This window comes from Danio rerio, chromosome 12 (assembly GCF_052040795.2).
Source record: "Danio rerio strain M-AB ecotype USA chromosome 12, GRCz13ab, whole genome shotgun sequence".
Lineage (NCBI taxonomy): Eukaryota > Metazoa > Chordata > Actinopteri > Cypriniformes > Danionidae > Danio > Danio rerio.
In genome coordinates this window covers 41,150,085-41,174,000 of record NC_141032.1, presented here as the reverse complement: position 1 = coordinate 41,174,000, position 23,916 = coordinate 41,150,085, and the positions used below count along the sequence as shown (strand labels likewise).

Sequence of the window (23,916 nt, the reverse complement as noted above, 5' to 3'; positions counted from 1 at the left end):
TACAATTCGCACAGTCTCATCAAAGTTGGACAATAGAAGATTGGAAAAACGTTGCCTGGTCTGATGAGTCTCGATTACTACTGCGACATTCTAATACTAGCATCAACAACATGAAAGCATGGATTCATCCTGCCTTGTATAAATGGTTCAGGTTGGTAGTGATGGTGATGGTTTGGGGTATATTTTCTTGGCACACTTTGGGCCCTTTAGTATCAATTGAGCATTGTGTCAATGTCACAGTCTACCTGAGTTTTGTTGCTGACCATGTCCATCCCATTATGACCACAGTGTACCTTCTGATGGCTACTTCCAGCAGGATAACACACTATGTCATGAAGTGCGAATAATCTGGTTTCTTGAACACGACAATGAGTTCACTGTACTAAAATGGCCTCCACAGTCACCAAATCTCAATCCAATAGAGCAACTTTGCTCTATTGGATGTGGCGGAACGGGAGATTAGCATCATGGATGTACAGCCGACAAATATGCAGCAACTGCGTGAATCTATCATGTCAATATGGACCAACATCTCTCAGAGGAATATTTCCAGTACCTTGTTGAATCTATGCCAAGAAGGATTAAGGCAGTTCTGAAGGCAAAATGGGGGTTCAAACCGGTACTAGTAAGGTGTACCTAATAAAGTGGCCGGTGAGTGAACATGCGCATGTATGTATGCTGTGTGTACTAATGTTTGTAATTACGCATGCTTGTATTTATGCATGTGCTAACTAATTAATGCACTCATTTGTTTCTTTTTCTTTCCATATTCTATGTATATTGATGAATTCCAGACTCTGCTATAAATAGTCATAAATAAATAAATGTTTTAATTAAAGCATTTTAGCATTACAATATTGGTGTGAATGCATTTAATTATCATAAAGCAGATGCAAAAATAATGCTCAAGAGAAACAACGTTTTAGGTGCCCATTTATGCTTTTACAGATTATGGTGGATAATGTCGAAGTTTATTTATGTAAAAAGAAGTCTGCAGTGTTTTTTATAGTGCATTAATTGAGTGCATTAATTGAGTTATTGCCTGCCAAATTCTAAAACATCCTGAAGTGAGCTTTCAGAAATTCTTGTACACAGTAAAACCCCAAAAGTGAAGCAAACTCAAACTATTTGAGGAATCCAATAGCAACAAATCATTTAAGTTAAAAACTAGTTCTAATAAGTTCTGTGAACTTAATCGAAGTAAACGAACGAAGTAAACTAAGCAATTTGAGCACAGTAAAACCCAATAAAAGAACTCAAACCAAATGAGTACTGTAAAACCCAGTAAGTTAGGGCAACTCAAACCGTTTGAGTAAAAAAAAAACCTAATCTATTTGAGTACTGATAACTTACTTCATTTAAGTTGAAGTAATGAGGTATTTAACTCATTACCTTAAACACTGAGTTCAAAACTCTTTTCAAATGAGTAGAATTAACTTTCAGTCAATTTTGAGTTAACTACACTTATTTCCTCTGATAAAGTTGACTGTTGGGTTTTACAGTGTAGTAATTATTCATGCACAAAAACAACCAGTCCAATCTAGGGCTGCACGATACTGGGAAAATAAGCAATCTGTGATATCATTGTAAAGTGTTAACAATATATTACAATAACAATATTTTTATCAATGTAACTAACTATTATACTAATTACTTTATCATCCTTTAAAAAAATGATCATACTAAATAAACAAGTAATAGATTTTTTTCTAAGCTAATTAAAAAAAAAAAAAAAACATTGTCAAGGTGAAAACATTTAAACTTTTAAACACCACCAATGACTGAAAGCATCAGTAGAAATTCAGATTTTTATTTGGCTGTTGTCATTTTGCTCTCTCTGCATTAGTGTTTATTACAAGCTCTAGGTTCTCCTAAAAGGAGCTAGAGGTGGGGGTGAAGATAGTAAAGGCTGCATCTGATTGGTCAGATTTGAATAAACAACCAATGCATACAGCACACAAATGCCTGGCACATTAAACTAAATTTATTGCACTTTCCTGCGATATGGATATTGCATATTTTATTATTCTGATATAGAATTTTTTTTTGTATAATATGCTGCCCTAGCCTGGTCTTTATTTGCTGTTCACAACCAACATCTACCTTGACCCTCAAACACTAGAGGAGTTTAGTAATCACGGTTTGTGTTGTTGCCATATTACGAAGAAATCCAAATTGCAAACCTTTCCTAAGAGGACTTGTGCTTAAGCTAATATAGTAAGATGCAGTATAGTAATGGGTAGTTGGTTTCTGAAATGCACTGCAATTGGAAGACCAATCACAACAGAGTAGATGCTCAGAAAGGCGGGCTTAAGAGACTTGAACTAGCCATTTCAGACACTGTAAGAAACAAGTTGATGCTACAATGTTTAATAAGAGTAAATATATGTAAAATTAAATGTTTATAAACTCAAATGGATGAGCAACACAGCGGCTCAGTGGTTAGCTCTGTGGCCTCACAGTGAGAAGGTCTCTGGTTCCTGTCCTGGCTGGGTCAGTTGGCATTTCTGTGTGGAGTATGCATGTTCTCCCCCGAATTGGCGTGGGTTTCCTCCAGATGCTCAGTTTTTTTTTTCTCCACAGTTCAAAGACATGCAGTGTAGGTGAATTGAATAAACTAAATTGGCCGTAGTATGTGTGTGTGTGAATGAGTGTGTATGGGTGTTTCCCAGTACTGGGTTGCAACTGGAAGGGCATCCGCTGTGTAAAACATGCTGGATAAGTTGGTGCTTCCTTCCGCTGTGGCAACCCTTGATGAATAAAGGAACCCTATTGTACTGTCGGTGACGTTGTTTGTTTTTTTGTGTATTAGCAAGATATTTGAGTGGACAGAACCACTTTCAGCCCACTGAACTTATCCCATATATATATATATATATATATATATATATATATATATATATATATATATATATATATATATATATATATATATTTTTTTTTTTTTTTTTTTTTTTTTCCCCTACATAAATTACATTTTTTTTACCATGTATAGTATACAAGAATTTGACCTCAACTTTAAATCACTCTTAGCCTCAGCCCTTTTTATAAGACTGCCGAACACGTCCAATGTTTTATATTAAATTGAACGTGACAGCAATAATTTTGTATTCAGAAATGACACGCTTTCCACTTTAGGAAATATTACACAGCAAAACCCAGCTGATAATTGAACAAGTACTGCTATCTATCAGTTTCTTTAATGTCACTTGAATAGGAACTGTAGTGAAGCTCAACACTCTGTTCTCTTTCACTTTAATTTCAAGAAAATCCTTTGAGAATGAAGAGAACATTTTATTTGCTGTTCTTTTTGCTTTGATCCTTATTTTAATTAACTTGTTTCTATTCAATATTATGTCGTAACTTTTTAAATGGGGTCACATCATGCATTTTTTATTGCTGTTTTTCTTCCCTGAGATACATTTTCGCCTACATATTAGTTAGATGAGTGTTATAAAACCCTTAAAATTCAATGCTTTTTGTTTTTCACTGCAGTTTTTGCTTATTTTTAAAAAATGCTACCTGAACCACAAAAGCAGTCCAAAGGGTAATTTTTTTGGGGAAATTGAGATTTAAACATGAACTTTATAAATAAACTTTCTGTTGATGTACGGTTGGTTAGGAGAACATTTATAGGACAATATTCAACACAGGCTCATTGTGAATATGTACCCGATCTGCATTTCTGGAGAGCGTGAATTATGTAGCCAGAGGTACATATAGCATAGAGGTGTGAACCTATACTGGTCTCACGGTTTGGTTACAATTATCATGCCATCGATTCGGTTTAATTCGATATCTCTGTGCATCACAGTGCATTGTCGATGCTTTCCATACACAGTTGCATATTTCACAGCACAGCCATTATTGTATTAAAAATGTACAGTATAACAATATTTCTAAACTGCTTGTAATACAATTTTGTCCTTTAATACAAACAGTCAGATATATAAACTGAACCTTTAAACAACACACACATTTATATCAAATAAACAAATATAAATATCCAGCTTGTATTCTGAGTCCTGTCTAGCAAGTCTTTCTTACACCCATATGATTGGTCACGTGCTCAACAGAAAGGGCTGCGATTGGCTCTTATGTGCTGGCGCTCTTTACAGATGAAGGACACAGAAAAATGGCAGCAGCAATCACAGCTGATCTATGATAGAAAACTCTGCACACACGCGCTCGTGTCTGTTGGCATAAGTATCACTGAACAGCCGAAAAGTTAGGAAAAGTCCCGCCAGCAGGTCAAACGGGCCACAATAAGAGAGAGAAATGGAGTTTACTTTCATTCTCTCAATTGCAGTGAAATGGGGGCTTCTGCTGTGTCAGTGAAAGAGTGTCCAGCAAACACACACGCAGAGAAATTGTGCATAGTTTTTGCGTTTTTAAGTAGTTGGAGCTTTGTAAATACTCGCGCTCGCCTCCCTCGCCATAGTAAGCTACGACGACATAGCGCATATGAGATGACATCAGTACATAATAACCGGTTGTGATTATTAATGAACCGATTTCGAATTGTCTGTGTCTGCATCGCGGTGCACCACAGAAACAATTAATTTTGACACCCCTAATATAGTATGTATGGTACAGAGGTATTGTCTTTAAAATGAATGCTACAGGGTAGTATGACGCCGCTGATGGCTTCTGTTTCTTTCTCATTACCAGCTTACCTAAATGTGTATTGCTTTTCCGGTAATACCAGTTTGCCAAGAGGCTCGCTGCATATGTCGTATGAGTTGACCCCGATGATGTGGTTCAAGTCCAATAAAGAAGGTTTCCAGAAAGCAGGTAAAACAAAAGTAAAAAAAAAATAATAATAAATGAGCAAATAACTAGGTGACAATGTGGTACGATCTGAAAACTGGGTAAAAATTAGGCAGCCGTGAGTGCTTTTCTTTTTCTGGATTGATTTTAAAAAGTGGGTGGGTGGGTTAATCGGTGCCTTTGAAAACACAATCGGTTGGGTGTAGAAAATGTTCTGGGTGGGTGAGTTGGTGGTCGGTCGGTCGGTCAGTCAGTCAGTCAGTCGGTCGGTCGGTCGGTCGGTCGGTCGGTCGGTCGGTCGGTCGGTCGGTCGGTCGGTCGGTCGGTCGGTCAGTCAGTCAGTCAGTCAGTCAGTCGACAGCAGCCTCTGGTCGATTTACGTGAGAAGAGCAGGCATGAATGGCACTCGCAAGAGAAATTTGAGACCTGAAAAAGCATACCAAGTGGCCTCTGGTGGATTTGCGAAAACAAAAGCTGCAAAAAAACGTAGCTCTTGGGATGTATTTCGCACTCTCCAGAAATGTATGCAAGGGTATGCATCCATAATAAGCCTGGGTTGACAATATTTGGCTGAGACACATCTATTTAAAAATCTAATATAACAGATATGACTCAAAGTTCTCAAATCTTTTCATGGTAATGAGATGTACTCAAGGTTTGTACTCACGTAGTCAGCAACCATCGAGATTGTTTGGCCAGACCCAGACAAGCAGCAAGACAGATGATCAGATCCAAGATCAGTATCAAAAGGTACGTCAACCACCTTTAGAAGAAAGAAAAGTCACCACTGAATGAATAAATACATACATGATCTGAGAATTCACTGAATCTATTGCCAGGCTTAAAAAATGCTAATCAAGATATGCGACATAAATAAAGGAAATAAGAGAAAAGAATTTTGGGGAGCCAAAATGAAGAAATTTTTTTTAAAAATATCTCCAGTTTGAGTTTTTGGTCCCACTTTTTATTAAGTGGCCTTAACTAATATATACTTAAATATGAACTAATAGTTTGTTACAATGTACTTATTGTGTAAATACATGTATTTACTGTGTACTTATGCTTGATTAAATACCTGTATGTAACTACATCTGTAACTAACTTTTGTAATTCCATTTGTAAATACACTGTTGACCATCCCTTAAACCTTAACCCACCCTAAAACCTACCCATGCCACCAAACCTGTCCATAACCCAACCTCTATCCCAACTCAGAAGCACCACAAGTGTTCTCAAATACATTATAAACACAGTAAGTACATTGCATTTATTTTTCTGATGTAAGTACATAATAGTTAGGGACACTTCATATAAAGTGGGACCGTTAAACTCATCTTTTGGTTCTTATTTTATTTGTCATATTTTACCCTTTCCTCTGCGTTTATTTTCTATACTGACGTCAAAAAAGATCTGGGTGTCTCCTGAGCTACAAAAGTACAACCTCTAAACGCTAAAACCTTATTGTTGATATGTGTGTGTGTGTGTGTGTGTGTGTGTGTGTGTGTGTGTGTGTGTGTGTGCAAAGCCACTTCAGAGAGCTCTCGGTCTCTGAAAATAATTCATAATAGATGAAAAACTTCTATAGGTATTAATATTTCATACGCTGAAGTCTTGTCATAAGAGAATATATGAACACGTCTCTTTCTATAAACCCCTCTTAGACACAAGCACACCCATGTTCAACATTAACCCCGTCACGTGTCAGCAATATTAATATATCCCCTTTCAAAGATTAACTTTTTTGGCAAACGAAACTAAAGGACGGTGATCGTCATCACTTATCGCGCTGTCATCTGCAATCTTACAGGAATATTAGTCCAGCGCTGGAGGATGTTCTGATGGATGACCAGCGGTGAAGCTGAACCAGTAAATAACTAGTGAGCTATAGAGTCTAACAGCAGGAAATGGCTTGCAATAGAACAATAAAACACACTGTACTCACACAGTCATGCATTAGCAGTTGATGGACTACTTTGGCATTTCACTTAGTTAAAATATGAGGATTCAAGGATGTAACACTTCAGGAACACTTTACTTGAATGGGGTGTTCATAAGACACTTTTATAATTATGACATTACACATCTCATGGAATATGAAGGAGACTTTATGCATGTTTATATGCCAATACGATACCTCAGTTTTGTCCTTTTAAATGCAAAGTGACATTGTCACAGATGTCTTTGATATGACACATAATTATGTAAGAGTGCGTTTTTCCCCACCCACCAAATTGATTGAGAGGAGCCATGTTGCTATAATAACATGTAAACACATGTCCACAGTACATTTTTTTGCAAATTAACTGGGATTTAAATTTCTGTTTTAACTCTTCGTAATTTTCATAAGCTTAAAACATTTTTAAAACAGAGCATGTTTGTAATAAAATTGCTATGTAATTCTTAATCGCTACAATCACCATGCCCCCAAATGCTAATATTTGTTTGTGTGTGTGTGTGTGTGTGTGTGTATGTGTACTGCTAATGACATTTGTGTGTGACTCATCATTTCAAAAAGGCTTGAATAAACCACCACAAACCCATTAAATAAACTTACTTGGTGTTTCTGACTAAAGTGCTGCGTTTTGGCTTTATCCATGTCTGTCTTTATTACTGACTGCTGTTTATCTAATGTGACGCATGATAATTAGACAAACGTGGGTGGAGAAAAGCAGATTATTTGCATTTAAAGCCAAAAGCTACAAAAACAGCTACACTGTACTCATTCATTCATTCATTTTCTTTTCAGCTTAGTCCCTTTATTAATCTGGGGTCACCACAGGGGAATGAACCACCAACTTATCCAGCATATGTTTTACACATATGTTTTATCACTAGGAAACACCCATACACTCCCACTTACACACATACACTACAGACTTTAGCTTACTCAATTCATCTGTACCGCATGTCATCTGTACCGCATAGACTTGTGAGGGAAAAAAGTAGCACCCGGAAGAAAACCCACGCGAACACGGGGACAAAATGCAAACTCCACACAGAAACGCCAACTGACCCAGCCAAGGCTCAAACCAACGACGTTCTTGCTGTGCCACAGCGTCCCCAATACAGTGTACTCAGACACCAAATTGGGCAGATTCTAGAGGCTATAATAAATTATCTGATGGGAGTTTTGAGCTGACACTTTACAGACACATTCTACAGACACCAAAGGCTTAGCTTACATCTTGTAAAGGTTGTAAAATAGGTGCCATTTAAGGACTTTTTAAAGCACCGTTAATTTGAAATCAGACACCTTTGTGATTCATGCCCCAGCATATGTTGCACCATGTCAAATGACACTGTTAAACACATTATAATAACAAATATCTGAATTGTGTTTTGAACTGACTTAAACTGGCACACTCAGAAGAACCATAATATTAATATTAAATCTTAAAAAAGGGGTAAACTATGTGCCCTTTAAAGAAACAAAATAAATAAAAATAATAAAAGCAAAAACAATCCAGTCCAATGTGCAGAAGCCTGTTTCAAAATTAAAAATAAAGTTGACTCAACTTTAAACTTTAAGGCAACTTGCTGCACAGCTTTTTTGAGTTGACTCTACTTTTAACCCGAGTACTGCACTCAATTTAAGGTAAAACAACTCAAAAAGCTCTGCAGCAAGATGCCTTACAATTTTAAGTTGAGTCAACTTTTTTTACAGTAGTCAACGACAGGTGATTTCTATAATTGTCAGGAAACTCCACTAACGTCACAGGACGTCACAGTCAAGTTGTCATTACAAAGACAAACTGAAGTCACCTTTGCATTGAAGGAATGTTTGATGATTTAAACTTCATCTTATGCATTAATAGACTAATCCTTGCATTAATAGTTTAATTCTGTTTTTAACTACTTGCATGAACCTATGCTGATGTGTTTATCCTCATATAAGCTTATGTGCTAACCTCATATTATTTTGCTCCATAACAGCTGGGCCTTTGTGTGACTGATAACCAAGAAGCTAACTCCTCTGTACTCCCTATTAACTTAATGTTAAATTTTTTGTTCCAGAGTGTGCTCATTTACAGGAACAATCACGTGCAGGAGGAGCTCAAGCTCACTCTCTTGCAGGCTCTGTTATGTGGATGCGTAACTTTTTCTGTGCAGATTTGCTGTTCTGCTTAACAACTGATGATTGAATTGATGTTGGAACTGATCTGGATGGAGGATCTTTCTTAAGCCTGGTTTATACTTCTGCGTCAGGTGACCGGCGTAACCCACGGCGCAGGCAACGCGCGTGGCTGTGCATTTATACTTCTGCGCGCTGTCTCTGTTGGTCTGCATTAACACTTCCGAAACGCTAGTTGGCAGTGAGGTGTAAATGTTCCTCGGTGTCGAGTTTCTTCGCTACTTTTTTGCATTTCCTGAACACTTTCGGGATGTACAAGTGGCTCAAACTCGCTCATTTTGAGGCAGGAACCGGCGTACGTGCAACAACTTTAACTATGAGGTAAACACAAAACAAAACTTTCCATCCGGAGCTCCTTCACGGGACTCCACACTTGTAAACAATCGCTCGCGCCATTCGCGCGGCTCTCGGTCCCGCCCAGACTCGTCAGTGCTACCAAGACGACCAATCACAGAGCTTGCGCTACGCGTCGTTGTGACGTGTTGTTACATTTTTTGAGAGGTGCACGTCAGTGACGGCGATGGCCACGGCGAAGGGCTATGCGTCAGCGCCGTAGCATACGCCGGTGTTTGACGCAGAAGTATAAATCAGGCTTTACTGAAGTGCCCCTGGGCGGGGCCGAAGGGAAATCGGCGATATATACTTGGCTGCGAGGGTTAGAGTGATGTGGAATGCCCACATGTGAATCTCATACTGTAAAGGGTTTATTCTGCAGCCCAGAGTACTCTGTATGCTTTATCCATTTGATTCATTAAATTAATTGACACTTATTTGAAGCCTCTGACCGATCGTTGAACCTGGGGGACTAGGGGATAGTTCAACAGCATTTAAAATGACATAACTGAGCGCATCACACTTAACGACAGTTGCCATCATAAAGCATGCCTAAAATCTCATTTGTATTCATGACTTGATTTTATAATGATAAAGGTGGAATAATGACCTCCTTTAAATACCTCCTTCAAGTAAAGTGTTACCAAAAAATCATAATATTTTTTTTCCAGCTGCAAAACAAGAGTAGAAAATAAACCTATTAGAGAAAACATTGTGGTTTAAAGCTGTCAACAATACCTGTAGTACTCCACGTATGCAGTCTGGTCAGCGATGACGGCCAGGTCTACTTTAGCTTTTTCCCAGTCTGGAAGTCCCAGCAGCTGTTTAATGATGTTGTCTGACATCTGTTGCATGAAATGTAGCGTCTGCACAAAATCTCCTCGCGTGGCGAAGATCTCGCCCAGCCGAGACAGATGATCATTCAGACTGCTCTGCATGCCTCCCATAGTACCCGTCACCTGTGAGAAGGAATATTACAGTGAGCTAAATCAGATATGCTTTTGTGATTTTCAGAAACACGGGGGTCAACAGCTGGTCCTTTATACACATTCTGCAAGAAAACTGACTGATTCTGTAATGCTAATATTTACAGTGTGTGTTGTAACCTGGTCCTGCAGTTTGCTGTCAGTTAATCTAAAACCCTCCACCTTCCCCAGAATGGCCTGTCTAAATGTGCTACAGGATTTATGTGTTTCTTTTCATGCAGCAGCACGCCAACATGGGGGGAACATGCAAACTCCACACAGAAATGCCAACTGACCCAGCCATGGCTCGAACCAGCAACCTTCTTGCTGTGAGGTAATCATGCTACCCAATGTGCTACCGTGACGGCCCATTCATTTTCTTTTCGGCTTAGTTCCTTATTAATCAGATGTAGCCACAGCGGAATAAACCACCTATCGAATTGTATACCTATTAGGGTTCAGCGCTAGGCATTTTTTCTACTGGCCCGATCGGGCCAGTGGTTCAGATTTTTACTTACCCTGCCAAAATTTTCTCTGGCCCCACCAAAAACAAGTTAGCCATTTAGTTATTCAGCATATCGTCTTTAAACACAACTGACCATTTAAAATGATTTAATTTAAATACAATATTGATTCGATTCATTAAAGTGAATGGTTTTGGTGAAAACTACAACAATTTTATGTTTTTTGGTTGCTCATTACATCAGTCTATAATACTGTCAATATTTTTATTTTTCATTTATTTGTAAAACTAGATTTAAAATGCATTTCACTTCTTGTTCTTGCTTTATCCATCAACATAATAATCATGTTAGCCTATTTTTTTAGTCAATTATGGCCTCTGAGGGTTTTTTTTTTAAATGTAGACTAAGAATGCTAAAGAAAGTCTATGAAGAGCAGGGCTCGAAATTGCGACCATTTTGGTCGCATATGCGCCCAAAATTTTATCTATGCGACCTTAAAATATATTTGGGAGCATTTCTGCGAGTGCTTAAAATTGTTGTGTGCGACCAGTTTTTACTGCAAAATGTTCACCACATGCGCGGATTAGGGAGACATTCACGCAGAATGCATCTCTAAGCTCTTTGTCTGCACTTGGAACGCGAAACGCAGCGCTCAGGAATGGTTTTAAACAGTTGTCATGTCATCTTGCTGCCGTAATGTAAAGTCCGTAATGCTTGCCCCGCCTTCACGCTCTTCTTATTGGCCCACCACTGCTCTAGCACTGAACGTGAATGATTGGTTAATATCAGCTGTCAATTACTCAGTCAGCGCCTTCTGGCATCGGATGACAGGGAGAGCTACTACCGCGCGCGGAAAACTAAAGCGAAGATGAAGATGAGAATGAAGATAACGCGGACAGATTTAGTTTTAGAAGCCATGGCATCCAAAGTTATAAATAATGACACATCTTACTAGTGATCATGTGCTGAATGTTAATCCACCATCTACACTTTTCCAAGAGTAGAAGACTTCCGTTGGCTTCAAGTCCGCTATGATAAGTCTGTGAGATGAAGTTTTCAGGTAACTATTTGCCACATCTAGCACGAGAGCTTCTGTTTAATCCTTCATATAATCGCCAGATAGCTGCCCCTTGCACGGCGGACAGCATATGTCAAATTGAACACCACGTACACCATCGCATACAGGCTTGCACTGAGTAAACTATTATCGCTACTCCGGTATTGCTATTAACATGTATGCATATAATAAGGTACAGCATATGTCAAAAGCATCAGTGCAATATCAGACAGCACTTGTGAGAACAGCACAGTTATACCGTTAACAGATTCATGTCAAGCAGTGCGTGCAGGGCCAGTGAGCGCTCCGTGTATGCTTTGGTCACTCACTTATGTTATAAAAATCTATTTTCTTGTGATAACGGGATTTCGTTGAGACATATTTTCCTCACGCTTGCATATATATATATATATTAATTTTTTTTCTTATTATTTTGATTAGTGTTGATTTCAAATACAATAAATCTGTTTGTATAAAACTTGTAGTAACGGTGCTCATAATTGGTGGGTGCGACTAAATTTTGGCTGATGCGCCTAAATTTTTTAAGTTAGGAGCACCGGTGCTACCAAGCAAAAAGGTTAATTTCGAGCCCTGAAGAGGGTCCGTGCAGCGGTGCATTTCTCATCACAACACCAGGGGCCTCATGTACGAAGACTTGCGTGGAAATCATACTAAAACATTGCGTACGCAGAAAAAAATTCAGATGTATGAAACACTGCGTACGCCGAATCTCACGCATATTCTTTTGTACATCCGAATGAACGTGAAACTGAGCGCAACATGCACGAGCACAAAACCCCTCCCTGCCTCCTCCCCCGTATGAATATGCTAATGACTATGCTAATGGGAAAACCCAACGAAAAAGCAATGGCAAAAGCAAGCAAAAAGAGAAACTTTGAACAGAATGTGAATTGGAGGTGCTGCTTTCGGAGGTAGACCGGAGACCGGTGTTATTTGCAAGTTTGTTCTTTAATGTTTAGCTGGTCAAATGTATGGTATGGAAACCTTATATACCTGCTAGATGAACCCGTCTCATACAGCTGCCATTGCAAGGCTCAGACACTTTGTAGAGAGGAATTTAACACAACTGCCTCTAGGAGTCGCCAATGGAAATAAAACAGACATGCACAAAAAATGTGCGTACGCCTGCCAGAAAGCTGCCGTGAACCTGCGCACATTCCCACGTTCAGTTCATTGTTAGTAAATCCAAACGTGAGCGATTCTGAGCGTGAAACCTGACGTACGCAAAGTTTTTGTGCGTACGCAGCGTTGATACATGAGGCCCCAGGACTGCAGTCAGATCATGAGGTAATGTTGATCTTTCTTTCAAAGTGTCGAAATGAACAAAACAAATGAACAATTGGCCTAATACAAAATATCAAAAAACAATCTATCCGCTCAATCGAGTCAAGACCACTTCATTCTAGTGATCTTAGATTGACTGATTTGGTGCGGACTCGAGCACGATTGCAGGACTCACATATGCCAGGAACCGCGCTTACTGGGCAAAGGAGACACCTTCCGAAACAAACATCTGGGGATGAAAGCACGCAATTAACAAACAGTCACAGCCAAATTAAACTTTAGTGACAAGGCAGCACTGGCCCCGATCCGGCCAGTAACCGTTCTGTATACTGTCCCGAGTGTCTTGCACGCTGCAGCCCTTATTGTTGAGCCCTGCCTATTCTTATTGCTCATACTAAAAATAAATAAATAATAATATTAATAATAATAAAAATAATAATAATAATAATAATAATAAAAACCCAAACAAACAACAAATTCCATGATAAAAATCTACTCCTGATTTAATAATAATAAAAAAAAACTAAATGAATAATTAGATGCTTTTTTTGCTAATTATGATCAGAAGAGGGATTTTCACTAAGAGATTAGGCTCAATGGATTAAATTAATGATAAAACTCAAGTCTCAATGGGATTTGTAAAATTAGCTTATTTCCAATGTTCCTTTAATTTAAAAAAAGTATTTATTTTTAATTAAAAAAGTAAATATGAGTGTATTTCTTTTTAAACAAACACTAAAATGAGCACAAAATCAGGGGATTCCCAGTCAAATGCTCTACACATCCTGAAATCAAACACTCATGACCCAGACAAAAATCCCTGCAGCCCTTCTTTAGCTTCATGACATCACTACTAGAGACTGTAATGACCTCATACTGAAAAAGCTGTGGGAAACACAACTCCACATTGATTATCCATAGTTTGACCGGAATCCTTTCACACAAGATCACACAACAGCGCCACACTCGAACCCTTTCATCATCTGAAAACACTGATTTTCTTAAAGTCTGAGGGCTACTGTGAGCACAAGACAAAACTGCACTGAACATTAACGACAGCAAAAGTTTATAGTGTGGCCACGTCTGCAAAAAAAACCTCCTTTAATATCTGAGCTGAACGTAATCCAATAATCCAGCTAATGAACAAACGCTAGACATGCAAGCTGCGTTCCTTAAGCCACAGCTGTAATGCATATGAGGAAGTGGTTAAGATACGAAGGCAAAATTTTTCTCCCAGCGCCGCGTCTCTAATTGATTGTCTCTGGTTTCTGTAGGCGCTGAGCTTCTGCAATTAAATTTGAATGGGAGAGTTGAAGCGTGAAATGGAACACAAGCGCTAAGTGGTGCTGCCTGCTCTATATCCAGATATGATTTTCTAGTTCTCCATTAAAAAGACCGTGTGGATGGGGAGCGGTAAGACAAAGAAAAGAGGATGTACGGGAGAGGATGTGAAAGGGAATGATGACCTTATTGCTTACAGGTCTTGTAATAATTGCTATGGAGGATATCTGGGGATTTGTTGCAGGGAAACTAGTTCAGAGTGTCTCAAGATGTGTTGAAATCCTGCTTAAAGTGAACATGTAGAGTTCAAGAGTGGAACTAAGATGAGGATGTGAGTCTTTCTAGAAAAGATGTGCTAAAAAGTAGACGAGAGAAAAAAAGACTAAAGAATAAAGATCTTCGCACACTGAAGTTTGAAAGTTTTATATGCGGTTTTAACGTAGTCATATGCGAACAATCCACTATGTGAGCAAACCTTGCACACTGAGTCCAATGCAAATTAATTAATCCATAATGAAAATAAATGCGAAACATTTTGGAGTCAGTTCACGCAGTGATGCTTTGCTCTTCACTCTTCTCCAAAGTAGAAAAAGAAAAAGGAATAGGCTACATATTGTGTTCAATTAAAGCCTGATTTATACTTCTGCGTCAAACACCGGCGTATGCTACGGCGCTGACGCATAGCCCTTCGCCGTGGCCATCGCCGTCACTGACGTGCACCTCTCAAAAAATGTAACTACACGTCGCAACGACGCGTAGCATAAGCTCTGTGATTGGTCGGTTTGGGGGCGCTGACGAGTCTGGGCGGGACCGAGAGGCGCGCGAATGGCGCGACGCCGCGCGAGCGATTGTTTACAAGTGTGGAGTCCCGTGAAGGAGCTCCGGATGGAAAGTTTTGTTTTGTGTTTACCTCATAGTTAAAGTTGTTGCACGTCCGCCGGTTCCTGCCTCAAAATGAGCGAGTTTGAGCCACTTGTACATCCCGGAAGTGTTCAGGAAATGCAAAAAAGTAGCGAAGAAACTCGACACAGAGGAACATTTACACATCACTGCCAACTAGCGTTTCAGAAGTGTTAATGCATACCGGCAGAGACAGCGCGCAGAAGTATAAATGCACAGCCACGCGCGTTGCCTGCGCCGTGGGTTACGCCGGTCACCTGACGCAGAAGTATAAATCAGGCTTTAGACTAGCCTACCAAGGTTATCATAGTTAACGAAAACGAACGAAAAAACGAAAACTAAAATGTAAAATAATTGTCGTTAACTAAAATAAAAATAAAAATAAAAATAAAAAGGAGTATTGTGTATTACATAATACACACACTTATTAATGATTTCCACTTGTCTTCCTTGTGATGAAGAGTAGGCAAAATCTAAGTGCGGACGGGCCCCTGGGTCTATCCCCGTCACCGTCACCGAACTATTGACATTACGTCATCCACATACACTGATTGCAAACACACCTGAATCACATTCCACAATCAATCACCACACACATATAAGCAGCACTCACACACACCTCATTGCGAAGTCTTGTTCTGCCCCGGCTTGAGCGTTCTCATCCTTGCCTGCTTTCCCGTTGTGATCCTGCTTCTGATTCTGACCCTGTCTTGCCTGCCGCCTGCCTTGTAATCCAGCCTGAATATCGACTCTGATTCTAGCCGCCTGCCTCTGACCCATGCCTGCATATTCATCCTGTGTTTACCAGCCGCCAGCCCAACGACTACATACTACTGTGTTTGATGTGAGTTTGCGCATGCACAACATCTGTGTGCTATTGTTTATTAAACTGTGTTTAATAAAAATACTGCAAATGGATCCCTCTGTGTCAGCCACTTCGTTACAATGCCCATAATGCCATTGGTTAATCCGGCCCTGCCTATCACTACTGTGTCAGAAGCAGCCTTGCACACATATTATACTTTTGCTATCTTGTGGGCTGCTGTATTTTAATTTGAGGATGGGTAGATGGTTGTGGTAGATGATAGTGTTCATGTGTTCTCTAAATAGATGTTTCAAAAAAATGTATGACTGACTTCTTATTATACAATATTTATTCGGTTAATTTTGAATCTTGCACCTAACAAATATCCTCATTTACAAAAAAAAAACTGAAACTAATAAAAACTAAACTAAAACTAAGACATTTTTAAAATATAGAAACTAATAAAAACGAAGAAATCTACCTCTAAAACTAACTGAATTTGAAAGTCAAAACGAAATAGAAACTAAAACTAATGAAAAATCCAAAACTATTATAACCTTGTAGCCTATATGAGAGGAAGAAGAGTTCAGCTCATTATTAAAGAGCTGCGCTACTACGATTATCCCGAAATGCAAAGTTTATGTCAGGAAATCATTGTGGATTTTTGATACATTGCTTGTGATACTTCACACGTTCATGTACATAAACAAATTCTAAACAGAGACTGGCAGTACTGTAGACATTATAATAGTTGGTGGGTGCGTTGACGTGTCAAAGCAACAGGCTGAAAGCAGACCATGCTTTCTATTATTATGTCTTTATGGGCAGTACGTCAAATGTATGGACACAGACACACATCAAGCAGCAGAAGGGATAGAGGTGCACCAGTCACTGAATCTAGCATTTAGGGGTTTTTAGGAGATTTAGGGGAATCTAGCATTTCAACTGTCCAGCATTCTGTCTTATATTATGCACTGTGTTTGTCATAAAGGTATCTGTATCTCAATTGACGGCATTTTGCATTTAGCTTTTTACTTGTATGGTGGCTCTGAACTGACAAAACACCTCTCAAAGCACTTATTCAAATGCAAAAAGCAGAAAAAATTAACCCGGCTTGATCTTTTTATGACAGATGAAAGTTTCGGAGGCAGTGTGTTAATACCATTTACACAAAAAATGGTCGAATTTATTTTTTAACGTGTAAAATTAATAAACTAAAATTTCTGATTCAGTGTGCAATAACTTAAAGACGAGAATAAGAAAAAATTAAAACACACAGCAAAAAGAATGGAAAAAGAAAAAAGGGAATGTAAAAGCAAAATGAAAGAAAAATGAAACAAAATTAAAACAGAAAAGAAAAGATCGATTAAAAATGAAAATAGAAAGAAAACAAGAGACATTAGAAAACAAGAAATCAAACAAACATATATTCATTCGTTTTCCTTCGGCTTAGTGCCTTATTTATAAGGGGTCACTACAGTGGAATGAACCGTCAACAATTCAAGCATGTGTTTTATGCAGGTGATGCCCTTCCAGCTGTTACCCAGTAAAAGAAAACACCCACACTCTCATTCACACACAGACTACAGACAATTTAGCTTATTCAATTCATCTATAGCGCATTTCTTTGGACTGGGGGGGAAACCGGAGCACCCAGAGGAACAAAATAAAACACACACCATAAGAAAAAACATACACTATAAAGTAAAAATAAGAAACAAAGGAAATGGATAAGCCAAAATGAAACAAAAATTGTTTACAAAATAAGATAAAAACAAAACAGAAAAGAAAATATACATTAGAAAAATAAAGACAAATAAAGTAAAAATAAGTTAAAAAAAATGGAAAACAGAAATCGAACAAAAAATACATCACAAACTGGAAAAGAATGAATAAAATAAAAAAAACAATAAAAAATAATAATAAAATGACACACACAGACACACACCCATGCACGCACACAGACAAGACAAATATATAAAGTAAAAAAGAAAATTTGTGGATTTGAACATGACTATGAACACAAAGTCCAACACTGGAACAAAGATTAGAAATAGAAAGATAAAAATCTGATAGTATGATGTCTTTTAAGGATACTTTAGGTTTGCTATTTTTTTTAATTTAAAATAAGAGAAAAAAAACAAGAACCAGAGAAAACTAGAAATACTTGAAATAAATAATAATAAATAATAAATAAATAAACAAATAAAAACTAATAAATAAAACATACAAATATAAAAAAAAGTCAAAAAAAATTAAGAGAAAAGAAAAATTATAGATAAAACAAAAAAGAAAAGAAAAGTAAAAAAGGAAAAAGGAAAAGATATTTTGCTACTTGTTCAAACTTATTTACAGTAAATGAACTGAAACAACACAATTGTTGTGATTTTTAGAAACAACTTAATAGTTTAATGTTGAAATCCTTTATATTTGTAAAAACAATTAATTGGGACATCATAAAGGAATTGTGTGGAAAAAAAGAAAAAAAAGAAAAGAAAAAACAGAAAGGAAAAAAAGAAACAAGAACAGGAAAAGAAAATAGTTGAAAAGACAGAAAAAAACAAAGAAAGAAAGAAAGACAATGATGCCCCTGTTACTTGCGGGTCTAGTAATAATTGCTATAGAGAATTTCTGGAAGTTTGCTGGTGGAGCTTCAGAGCGTCTTGAGATGTGTTGAAAACTAAAGTGAAGATATAAAGTTCAACAGTTGAACAAAGATGAGGGAGCAGAAAGATAAAGATCAGGTGTGAGTCTTTCTAGAAGAGGTGGGTTGAAACATGAGCTTTTTAGGGTTCAGAACCTGAAGAGACTGAAGAATGAAAGAAAAACCAATTTCAGGAACTCTAATACAACAATCAAATTCACTTTGTCTTGGAGCTCCCATTCAGCAAATGGTTTGATTAACTGCCTTGTGGGTGATGGATAAGCTTCTCTCAGCTCCACTGTGGTCTTTATTACTTGCTATCAATTTTCTCTTGCAGTTAACTGATGTGTGTGTGTCTGAGAGAAATATCAGGAGAATTATACTTACTTTTTCAGCGAGAGACTTTCAGAGAGTGTTTTGGGCCGTTTGAAATGGTAAGTACCCCACAACTTCTGTACCTAGCACTAGAAAAATTTTCAAAAACTCTTTGTGATCACTGCATTTTTTTCATAGTCATCATTTTTTAATTGAACCATCCTACTAAACCATCCTAATAAATCTACTAAGTATTAGTAGTCAAGCTGTTTTTCACATTATAATATTAACTTAACACAAAAAGAGCAAAAACAAAAGGAAATAAAAAGCCCAGAATAAATATATGAATGAATTAATATACAAAAAAGAAAAAGAAAAAATAACAAAAATAAGGAAAAAAAAAGGTAAAGAAAAATTAAAATGAAAAGGAAATTAAAAAGTAAAGGATAAAGATAAAGGAAAAGAAAAATCAAGAAAAAATGTTAAAAATAATAAATAAATAAATAAATAAATAAAAGAAAATAGAAAATATCAAAAAAGAAAGGAAAAAGAACAGAAAAAGTAAAAGCAAAATAAAAACAAAGAAAAAAGAACAAAAAATTTTTTATAAAAATAAAAAGGAAATATAAAGAAAAGAGAGAAAAATAAAATAAAATAAAAAAGCAAATAAAAAAATAAAATAGAAAAGGATTAAATAAATAAAAAAGAACAAAAGAATAAAATAAGGAAAAGTAAAAAGTAAAGCAAAGTAAAATAAAAAGTAAAAGAACAAAAATAAGGAAAAGCAAAATCAAGAAAAGAAAATTTAAAACAATAAAAAAGAATAAAAAATATAAAGATAATAGAAAAGAACAGAAAAAAGAAAAGTAAAAAACACAAGAAAAAAGAAATTAAAAGGAAAAAATAAATAAATAAATACTTAAAAAGGAGAAAAGAATGGAACAAAAAAGTAGAAAAGTAAAAAGAAAAGCAAAATAAAATAAAAAGTAGAAGAAAAATATAGGATAAAGATAAATCAAAAGCAAAATCAAAATCAAGAAAAGAAAAGAAAAGAGAAAATAACAGAAAAAAAGAAAATAAAGAAAAAAAAGAAAAACTAAAAAAGAAAATAAAAAGAAAACGAAATAGAAAAATAATAAATAAAAGAAAAGAACAGAAAAGAAAAGAAAAGAAAAAAAGAAAAAAACTAAAAGCTAAAACTGAAAAGCGTAATTAAATTAAAAGAGAATAGAAAAATAAAACAAAAAGAAAAAAGTAAAGAAAAATGAAAAAAACTAATTAAAAGAAAACCGAAATAAAACAAAAGAGAGAAAAGAAAAACTAAAAACTAAAAAAGAAAAGAGAAAAGAAAAGAAATTAAATAATGATAAAGGAAAAGAAAAACTAAAGTTTTAAAATGTAATTAAATTAAAAAGAAAAAAAAAATCTAAACAGAAAAGGTACAACTGCACAAGCCATGACTCTAAGGGCCCTATCAAACACCCGGCGCAGTGTGGCGCAAGACGCGGCGCAGTAGTCTTTTGGTAGTTTCAGCTTGGCGCAAGAGTTGTTTTGAGGCGTTGCGCTACGCTGTTTAAATAGCAAATGCATTAGCGCTCATTTGTGCGCCCATAGGTGTTCTGGTCTGAAAAGGAAGGCATTCTGATGCGGACTGCTGGCGCGTTGCTATTTTGAGAAACTATAATAGATTTTTCATTAGACCAAAACTAACCCGGTCTAAACTCCGGCGCAGAGTTGCACCTCGCTTACACACTGCTTAATACACACAAGAGAGAAATAGGCAAATATCTTTACATATGAAAAAATTTAAATATTAAGGATATATATAGGATATAATAAGAATAGATATAGGACATAAATATAAAGGATTAAAATATTACAAAACATATTATTTTCTAGCCTACATAAATATGAAAAATCACTGCTTTTATGTCTTCATTTGGGAGGCTTTTCAGTTCATTCATAACAATTTGCTTTTGTTTAATGTTATTATTATTAGCAGTATTATTTAATATATCCATATTTATTTTTGTTTTAATAAAAACAAGCTTAGATTTGCCCACCTGTCAGGTTTTAGACCATATGGGGCACAGCATGTGTTTTAGGATATAACTCAGGTTTTTGAGCACACTTTGTTATTATTGTTGATTTATTCGTTTGCTGGAAATTAGAACTGAATTTAGAAATAGTTTTGAAACAAATCTTTGCGCTTAACAAACGAAATTAATTATTTATAGACTAATTGATGTCTGCGTAAAGGTTTCCCTATCCAAGAGCGAAAGTGAAAGTAGATCATTTATCTCTCATTCTCACGCAGTAGATGCTCTGTTTAACAGTTTTCTGTTAAAAAAACTGTCAACTGTTAACTGTTTGCTTGTGAAATGCTCATTTTTTCCACTTAGACTTGCTTTGCGTCCTGTAAATAGCGAATGCGCTCTTGGTGTGACGCAGCTGACTCTTAAAGGTAATGGGAGATGAGACTCTAATTGGTTTATTCTCAAAACACACCTATAACTCATTAAGAAAGTAACTCAACCCTTTTAGACCATGCGCTTTGGCGCAAGGCAAATTTCCCGTCCTTAAATTAGCAAAAACGCATCCTGACACGCCCTGAAAGCGTTTGCGCCCTGCGTTTTGCGCTCTGCGCATGGACCGTCAAAATAGAGCCAAAAGTGTGCAGTGAGCAGTCAGTCAAGGGCAGGTTAATATCTCCATGCAGTGAAGTGTCTCTCAGTCCTGCACCTGGAGCCCAGCAGCCGACAGACAAAGTTCAGTCAACCTCCAGTACACACTTCCAGATGAACCGCAGTCCACAAATCACAACCCTGTCAAACAGACTCTCCTTCAAAACACTTTCCTCCAGCTTTTCTGCAGCCTTTAGACTCGAAAAGTCCAGAATTGTGACACTTTAATCCACACTGTCAAACATTTGACTGATTGCTGCTCGTTCAAAACCCAAACTTAGTCTAAAATGACACAGAGAAACACATATATGGTTAAGTGTTTGGCTTGGGTCCCGAAAACAGCCAGATTTAGCTCGAAGCATTGAAAGGTGACCTTCACAAAAGAGGAGAGAGACAAACCCACCCTGAGCTCTGCTTCATATCACACCAGCAGAGCAGATATATTTATAGAACCACAGATATTTATAGAACCACACTCATACCAATGGATGGAATATATCTGAAGAGTAAAATAATATTTCTGATAAGTACTGCAAAGGGTAACACTTTAGATTAATGTTCCGTTAGCTCATGTTAATCCAAAGTGGCCGTCAGGGCGGCGCAGTGGGTAGCACAATCGCCTCACAGCAAGAAGTTTGCTGGTTTGAGTCCCGGCTGGGCCAGTTGTCATTTTTGTGTGGAGTTTGCATGTTCTCCTGTGTTCGGGTGCTCCGGTTTCCCCCACAGTCCAAACACATGCAGTCTAGGTGAATTGAATAAACTAAATTGGCTGTAGTGTATGAGTGTGCGTGTGAATGTTAGTGTATGGGTGTTTCCCAGTACTGGGTTGTGGCTAAAAGGTCATCCGCTGAGTAAAACATTCCGCTGTGGCGACCCCCTGATAAATCAGAGACTAAGCCAAAGGAAAATGAATGAATGGACTAACATTAACGAAGATGAATAAATACCATAATACATGACTAAATGCTCATGTTAGTAAACACATGAATTAACATTATTGGACAATTATTTTAAAGTGTTTCCCTGAAAATGACTTTTTCAATAAGGGTTTGAAATAGGTCTATTAATAAAATCGTCACACTGGCCATGTTGCTTATTGAGTGACTTGTATTTAAAAGACAAGATCCAAGTATAAATTATGTAAAATGCTAATGAGAAATGAAAATGTCATAATAACATGATGATGATGAAGAAGAAGATGAAAAAGAAGAAGATGAATGGAGAGGAGGAGGAAGAAGGAAAATACGAGAAAGACAAAAAAAGATGAAGAGAAGAAAAAGAGTAAGAAAAATATATATTTTTAAATATTTCACTGTCAAATGCTGCATTATAAGTGATTTAAATTCATAATAATGAAATTATAGTCATAATAAATGTATAATGTTATTATATGTGAACAACTTTAATGACGTAATTACAATCTTAAGAACAGTTTAAAGCAAATAAAATTATTTTAAAAATTGCCAGTTTCATATACCAACCAAAATTGATTTTTAATTAATTAATTGTCGGCATCAATAGCCTAGTGGTTAAGTGCGTCGACATATAGTGCCATAGTGCTCAGTGCGACCCAAGTTTGATTCCCTTCTCAAGGTCCAATACCCAGCCTTCCAGTCTCTCTCCTCCCAATGCTTTCCTGTCTGTCCTTCACCAACCTATCCCAATGAAAGGTGAAAAAACCCTAAAGAAAATCTAATTATAATAAATAAATAAATAAATAATAGAAAATAAAAAAACAGAAAACTAAACAATTATAAATAAATATAAATAAATTTAATTTAAATAAATACAATTTAAAATACATGTATTTAATTCCATTTCCATTCCAATACATAAATTAATTAAACTAAAAATAACAAAAATAAATTAAATAAAATTTAAATAAAAATGTTTAAACTAAATTAAAAAGAATAAAAAAACAGACATAAACAACTTTAAAGAACTAAAATGTTTGCAATAAAACCTATGTTCAACATTATACCTAGACTCATCAGTAACTCAAAGCAAGTAATTTATGTCCTTCTTAATCCTCCTGCTTCTGTGCACACATAACAGATCCGCACAGGAAGCCACACAGTTCATTTGCAAGCACAGAGGGGGTGTTGAAAGGAGGTGAACAAGAGACCTTCTGGCCCACAACCAAAAAACCCAACAGCCAAAAAAAAGTCCTATTACTCCTTCTCTTGGTTGCTTTAAAAGGGCAAGCCAGTCTTTCAAAAAAAAAAGAAAGAAAAAGTGTGTGCATGTGTGTGTGAGAAAGA

General features: G+C 36.7%; 1 protein-coding gene across 4 annotated transcripts in view; it reads right to left on the bottom strand.

The window, feature by feature from the left end:
• Window positions 1-23,916, bottom strand: part of ttyh2 (tweety family member 2) — a 131,836-nt gene that overhangs the window by 26,591 nt on the left and 81,329 nt on the right. For all 4 annotated transcript variants that reach the window (XM_087274900.1, XM_087274902.1, XM_087274901.1 and 1 more), the window contains 2 exon segments: window positions 9,974-10,194; window positions 5,438-5,533 (listed from right to left, as the gene is read on the bottom strand). In XM_087274900.1, the coding sequence (XP_087131026.1) occupies window positions 5,438-5,533; window positions 9,974-10,194 (317 nt within the window).